Source organism: Rhagoletis pomonella, unplaced genomic scaffold (assembly GCF_013731165.1).
Source record: "Rhagoletis pomonella isolate Grant_MI unplaced genomic scaffold, Rhpom_1.0 Rhpom_scaffold_00013, whole genome shotgun sequence".
NCBI lineage: Eukaryota > Metazoa > Arthropoda > Insecta > Diptera > Tephritidae > Rhagoletis > Rhagoletis pomonella.
In genome coordinates, this window is record NW_023458567.1 from 18,312,124 (window position 1) to 18,319,846 (window position 7,723).

A 7,723-nucleotide genomic window follows, 5' to 3' on the forward strand; every position below is an offset into this window, starting at 1 on the left:
TGAGTAACCGGCCCTAAAGATGCAAAGTTGCCAAGTCCATTTTTTTTTTCAAAATTTAGTTTTTGATGCAAGATGGCGGGGGTAATACCGAACTACATCGATTTTTTGTTTCTCCTGAACAATTTAAAAAAAATGGACTTGGCACCTTTTCATCCTTAGGTGACGAACTACTATCCTATAACTTGATATTTAAAAATGCAAAGAAACAAAATAAACCAACAGATAATTTCTTGAGTAACTGCTTTTACTACAGTAAACAAAGTTTTACATATCGCACGTTTAGTAATATAGATAACTAGCAAATACCTGGCGTGTTGCGCCTTAAAAGTATTTTTGTGTTGTTGCTGCCTCCCAAAACTCGTAGAATTAAAAAAAACTTTATAGTGTGAGATCTTCAAACCAATTTTCGATTTATAAAGCATTTATAAGGCCGCATTCTTGTTCTCGTACGAATCGAAAATCCTGAAATTTTTCTATAATTTTCTATTCAAAAATTTCAAATTTTCGATTCGTACGGAAACAAGAATTCGCCTCAAAGCCTTCTTTGTTATTTATAAGTTTGGGTGATAGCTAATTCCTGCTATAAATTTAATATAAGTCTACATATCGCGTGTATTAATTCAATATTTCTCGTTTTTGATACTGAGCGCAAAAAATAGTCAAAGATCGGATATTTATCTTCCATAAAAAGCTGAAATCAAATTTGTTTATATTTTGAAAAAATCTGACCACTTTACAAATACATACTACAATATTAACTAAGTTTTGGGTGTGGTGAGGGGAAGTAATAAAACAAAAATACTTTGAATAAGCTACGAAGAACGCCCAGTATTTGCTAGTTGAAGATACATATTTCTAAATCAAATACCTTCTGTTTGACACCCATATTGTAATATTGAGCTTATCTATCGATTTAGTTAAAACTAAATTTGCAAAAAGGTGTGATATTGTAATATTTAGCTTAAATTATCAATTGAATTAAAGTTTTTAAATAGGTGACTATACACCCTAAAAATATTTTAACAGACAAGTTTCTTAACCCTCTTTAGCTTCATATCCAAATTGTGGTATTTTATTTCTTTGATGAACTTAATTGAATAAAAATTTTAAAACAGGTGGCAACCCTCCTAAAATATATTTTAGCCTAAACCTTTTTAGTTTGATACCCATATTGTAATATTTAATTTATCTTATCAATTAAATTAAATTAAAATTTTCTAACAGGTGGCAACCCTCAAAAATATTTTCGGCTTCTTCTTAAAGCTCTTCCTTCCGACACCCATGTTGCAATATTTACATTATCTTTTCAACTCTCATTATTTTTTTTTCTCTTTTTAAACTCGGTGTTATAGCGAACAAAAAAAAATATTCAAATCGATCAAGCCGCTTTCGATTTTTAGCGAGATTAAAATTGCAATCAAAGTTTCATCAGTTCGTACAGTTGGTATACTTTCTTTTTCTAGAAATTGATAAAATCGCTTTAAACTTTTCAGACGATGTTGAATGGCTTACGAAATTGCTTCATGTAAATGCTGTTTATAATAATAAAAATAGATTGGCGCTTACACATATATTAGTGTTTGCCGAGCTTCTCCTCCGATTTGTGGCGTGCACCCTAATGTTGTCACACAAAGCGGAGGGACCTACAGTTTTACGCCGACTCCGAACGGCGATTGTATTTTTATGAAAAGCTGTTTTTCATGGCAGAAATATACTCGGAGGTTTGCCATTGCCTGCCGAGGGACGACCGCTGTTAAGAAAAAACCTCTCTTCTATATTTTTGCTGTTGCTTTGACCATGGTTTGAACCCAGGCGTTGCGGAAATGTGGTAAAACTTCTGTTTATACAATTTTTAATTTAACTTGAAAGTCATTAATGCTTTAATTATATTCTACTTTTCATTAGATTTGAATACATCAGCTCCTGGTTCTGTAAATTTTTCAATATTAGCAATTGAAAAGAAAAATACAAAGAAGAGATTAGCGATAAAGCAATATCTGTCTGCCCTTATGTCATCCATCTATAAAAAATATGCTATCAATAGTGTGGTAATCTTCCATCCAATTTCCCTACTTGAGATTATTGTGCTAGACTTTCTTTCAGGAACTCTTCTCGTATATCACGAGATATGTCATGTTTGGAAGAAGTTAAACACATTTAGCATGATGGGGTGGGATATGGTGTCGTTGGCTCCCCATATAAAATATATCAAATACTTCAAAGCCCCGATTTCAAAATAAAAAGTACGGGTTTACTTAACTTCGATATTGCTCAGTTCTGGGGGTGACTAAAACAAGAAGTTGGATCACCCTTATGCAGTACACATATATATGTATCTCAAAGTTCAAGGCCACTTAGGCCTTGTAACCTGGTGTTTGGGGCACCCTGAATGCGAGCCAATCAATGGGCACGGTAACATTCTACATTCTGTTCGCGTCCCGAGAGATCATATTTGAGGTAATCCGCGCCTGCATCGGTAGTCTTTGAGGAACGCGATCTTGACTCAAAAAATGGCTAGGTATCTGTAGAGATACGTGGATTATCGTAGCTGCGGCATTGCATACGGATTCCACTCGACCCCCATTGCTAACAAAAGCTTCCGCGAGACTTTTAAATACATAGATGATCTCAACTGAAGTTTATTTCAGAGCACATTTCTCTACTCTTGACTAGTTAAAGTTTAGCTAACCCAGTAAATTCTGCATGCACTGAATGATTCTTGTATCTGTTGTTATAAATTTTTACTCTATTACCACTTTGTTTTTGGAAATACTATTATAACCAACTTTTACATAATTGTTAATTGCATATATTTTATTACTTTTTATGTACATAAATAGTATGTAAGTACTTAAAATAATTTTCTCACTCTACTCTCTTCCTACCTCAACAGAGACGAAAAGCAGCCGCTGCAAACTCCAACGGGTAGTGTAAAACAAAATTCCACCGTCGAATTTGATGGACAATTTGTGCACTCGCGCAGCGGTGAAATACTTGGCAAGAATTCCGCGGTATGAATGACACTTGAAGTATTTTAAATGTTACAAAAAGCCACCAAAAGGACAAATTAGCTGGGAACACCGAAAATAATGCGAAACATGACAAGCAACTTCATTTCTTCAAGATGACAGCTGCATGCAACACTGAAAACCAACAAAAAGAAAAAAAAAAAATACCGTTTCACTTACTTGAATGGATGCGAACAAACATGACACACCAGATAAAGGCACAAGCAGCGAAAAAATATTACTACCACAAATCAAATAAAATATTCTTAATTTTTAAATGCAAAAATTTAAAAGCAATAAAACATGATAAGCTTTTAAACTATTCCGCTAATTACAGCTAAAAAAGCAGGCATTTATTTGCAAAAAAAAAAGAAATTACAAAATTTCAAAAACATGCGCAATAGCAAAAGTAAATTCCATGCGCCGTTTATGGCACGCAAATTTCCATGAAAAATTTTTATTTAAAAATAGTATCTTGGTATTATGTACACGTATTAAATAGTTATACGCTTTTTTCAACACAATCTATTACCCGCATATAAACTGTACAAGTATATTTACAAAAAAGCTCTCTGTAATCGTATATTTTAATTTAACTTAAGTGCATTCTTTGCTTCACCTGCATAACAGTAAAAATCCATTCATTTTTGCCTTAAATTAAAATATATATAAAAAATATTCATTTAGCATTAATCCCATAATGGAAATGTAATAAATAAGTAATGATGATTAATATTAATAATAATTAAGTATAATTTGCTGTTATTAAGTGCTTGTTCATTGCGAATGTGTGTATGTAAAAATGTCATTAGGTGAATGGCATAAAGCGAGTGCTGCATGGAGCAGCTAATGTAGATTTAAGGATATGTAGGCATTATAGATATTGTAAACAGAGTATTATTTTGCCGTGAAATTTAATTAAAAATAGATTTTTTCTAAAAACACAATTATAAATAAAAGCTTTAGTTGTAAAGTTCTGCTAATGAGTAACTGTTTTCCAAAAAAATATCTTTTTTATTTTTTATTATTTTTCTGAAAACGAAATTTTATACAAAAAAACTTTTTTTAATAAGTTTTGTTTCTAATTTATTCTTAAAAGAAGGTACCTATGTATGTATTTCCAAGTTCTTCTAAATAAACGTTTTTTTAACTAAGTTTTTCAAGTACAACTGGGTTTTACTATTTTTGTAACAAAAGATCATAACTAAAATTTTCTCATTTTTTTAAACATAAACAATATTTTCCTGCGAGTACCCCCTCTTTTAATTATTTTGTATCAAACGTATATCTTAACGCTCTTTTAATTTTTCTAAAAAGTAGTTTTATAGTTTTTTTCAATTATTTGCTTTTTAGTTTTTATTCAGTTAAATGCAAATATATATTTTTAAATTTATATATTTTATTAACACAAAATGCATTATTTTTTTTAAAACTTATATCCCATATATTTCTTATCATTCTATTCATTTTCCTAAAAAAGTTTTACAGTTTTTTCAATTGTTTTTCATAAAATTTATTTTATATAGTTCTGATTCAGTTTTATCAAATTCATTAATTATTTAAAATTAATATATTATAAAATTTACCGTTCTTATACACACATATATACATATATATCTTTTCGGAAAGATTATATTTTTAGTTATTTTGATTTCGAAAATACTTTTTAATTTTTATCAAAATACAAATTTTACATCATTCTCTTCGTTTTTCAAAAAGTAGTTTTACAGTTTTTTCAATTATTTTAATTTATTTTATTCAATTTTAATTATCCCGATATTTTTGTTTTTTAATTTTTATTTTTTTTTTATCAAACGTACATACATACATATGTATTTCTTATTATTCTTCCTACTTTCTAAAAAGGTGTTTCTTAATTTTTATAAGAAATATTATTTTCAAAAACTTAAGCTTCATCTCGTTTTTCCAAAATACTTTTTCTTAAATTATTTATTTCTAAAATTCCGTTTTCAAATGTAAATTTTTTTAAACGATATTCTAAAAATAGCCGTTTTTGTAACTACATGCGAATGTAGACGTTGTTATAAGTTCATATGTATGAATGTAGACACAATATTCTTTCCAAAATATGATATCTTTTAGTTATTTTTGTTTTTGAACTGTTATTTTTTTAATAATTTTTTATCAAGTATATTCTGTATCGTTCTTATTATTTTTCCAAAGTATTTCCAATTTTTCTAAAAGAATTTTCAGTTCAATTTTAAATTTTTACTCGTTTTTCTAAAATATTTTTTTTAAAAGGTTTTTATAAAAATGTAAACCATATTTTTTCTGAAAAAAGAATTTTGTAGGTATTTCTTAATAGACATATTTTTCTTGTCATTCCTCTAATTTTGTCGAAAAGTATTTTCACAATTTTCTTCAATTATTTTTCTGTAAATCTAATTTTTAGTTTTTTTAATCATTCCAAAATGAGCGATTTTTTATAAATATGCACAAAGAAACAATATTTTTTCAGAAATTTTAATTTTTAACTATTTTGGTTTCTAAAACATTTTGTTCATCAAATAATATATCTCTTATCATTATTTTAACTTTACTAAAACGTATTTTAAAATTTTTTAAAAAAATATTTTAAAAAATGTAAGTTAAATTTTTGTAAAATTAATTTTTCATTCAGCTTTTTTTGTGTAAGACATGTTTACATATTGTTTATGTTTTCTAACAATTTTTTGCTAAAACATTTTTACTTTTAATTGGTCAAAAATAACTTTGTACTTAAAACAAAATACCGATAGACTATTAAAAGCTATGTAGTTGTATGCATGTAAACGTTTCAAATCAAAAAGATAAACTCAAATATAATTTCTTAATTGATGCAAGACTTAAAATTTCTTCCTAATTTAATTTTTTTATTATTTCCGTCACATTTTAGAGTTTATAGTTTTTATACAAGAAATAAAACACGTTTCATTTTACCAAACAATATTCTATTTAATGCAAAATAAATATTTCTTACAGTCTGGGTAATTTTACATCAATAACGCAAAATTTTATAATTACAGACACCATAATATTTTTTTCCTGAAATATTAATAATTTTTCATAAATCGTTTTCTTTTCCTTATGAGACTCAGAAAAATGTTTGCCAGTTCTTGATCCCCTTCGCGAAGTTCCGACTGTTATTCATCCCAAATACAGGCAGATTCTGCTGAACTTGTTTCTTCCGGGTGTTCGTAGACGCCACTTATATCCGCCCATCATTCAAAGTTGTAGCTCTTGCAGTTCACCTTTTTGTCTTGTATGGCGCCCGTAGTCTAGTTACAGAAAATCGCCTCCAGGAAACTTTTTAGTTTAGCGAGTGGAGTGTCATATTCTTTCGTTTGTACCAGAATGTCGTTTGTACTGGATGTCTTAGATAAGTTTAAAGAGTTCTTGCTAAGACATTTGAGCCTCAGCGTCGCAAATCGTAAGAGGTGATGTTGGTCAGGGATGCCTTTTCAGATTTCAGGACTCAACCATAACGTAAGAAACTGCATAGCCGATGAGCCCTAAAAACTGGGCACTATTGACGAACTATCGGCGAGTAAGAAAATGGTGGGGCTCCACTGACTACATGCGGTCTACTACTAGACAGATGGGCCTTATGTCAGATCAGCGAAAACCTTGAAACCTTAAAACTCAACTAGTCTCATACCTTTCGCTTTACTAGTGGGAGTTCTAGCCGTTCATCGGAACTGATCTGAAAGCAAAAATTTGAGATCGATGGAGAGTTCAAGGAAAGTAACATTTTCACCGCAGGGCGCTGGTCAAGTCTCGAGTCGTTTCAAACAACGGAGCGGGGCATAACCACTGTAGGCAATGGTTACATGGAGTATACGAATTTTGAAAATCCTCCGAAATCGCTTCGTTCTCCAATTGATATAAATTTAAAAATACATAGTTTATATTTTTTATCTTCTACCGGCTTCAAAAAAGGAAAAAATTATCTATGCATCGGAATATTTTTTTCTTTAATTGCATGTTACCAGATAACTTTGGACCACGTGTACCGTTTTCAATAGCTCTTTTGTTTTGTAGTCTCATACTAATTTGATTTAGTTCCGATCATTAGATCATTAGAAATTAACGGTACTCCTAAATTTTTACATGAGCATTGAAGTCGGCTGTGTTTAACAATTACTTGATGTTAATTTTATTGATTTTATCTTTTAATATTTTTCCTGAAATAATGACCAAATAACCAAAAAATATTTTCCCATGATTTTTTTTTTTAATAGATATAAGCCTATTTTTACATAGAAAAAAACAACAAAAATAAAGAAAAAAATAAAATATTGTAACATCTAAATGTCAAATGTGGCTTATGTGTATAAAAAAAAAACAGAGAAAGTGTATAATTAGTGTAGAAGGAAATTATAAAAACTTCATTGCTCAGAAATTTTCGCCAAAGATAAAATATATAAACACTAAGGTAAAAAAATTTAAGAAATGAACGCACGAAACAGAGAATAAAAGAAAATTAAGAGAAGTGCTCAAGGAAATAATAATACCTATGGTTTATATGGTTTTTGGTGTTATTGTGGGTGAAAAAATAACAAAAAGTATATTGAATTATACAAATGTATGTAAAATGAATGTAAAGTGCAAAAAAGTAAATTATATAAATTGGATTGGGGATAAAGTTTTCACAAGAGCAAAGGAAGCAAATGAACAAGCAGCCAAACTAGATAAAATTCGAAGCAAAGCATTTA

The 7,723-nt window shown here is 29.3% G+C and overlaps 1 protein-coding gene across 1 annotated transcript; it reads left to right on the top strand.

The window, feature by feature from the left end:
- Nucleotides 1-2,893: 2,893 nt before the first annotated feature.
- Nucleotides 2,894-3,237, top strand: LOC118748243 (fasciclin-2-like; the record flags this gene model as incomplete). The annotated part of the gene is given in 1 exon segment (XM_036482619.1): nt 2,894-3,237. A coding segment is annotated over 1 exon segment (124 nt), but the record flags the coding sequence as incomplete, so codon positions are not given.
- Between the last annotated feature and the right edge of the window lie 4,486 nt (nt 3,238-7,723).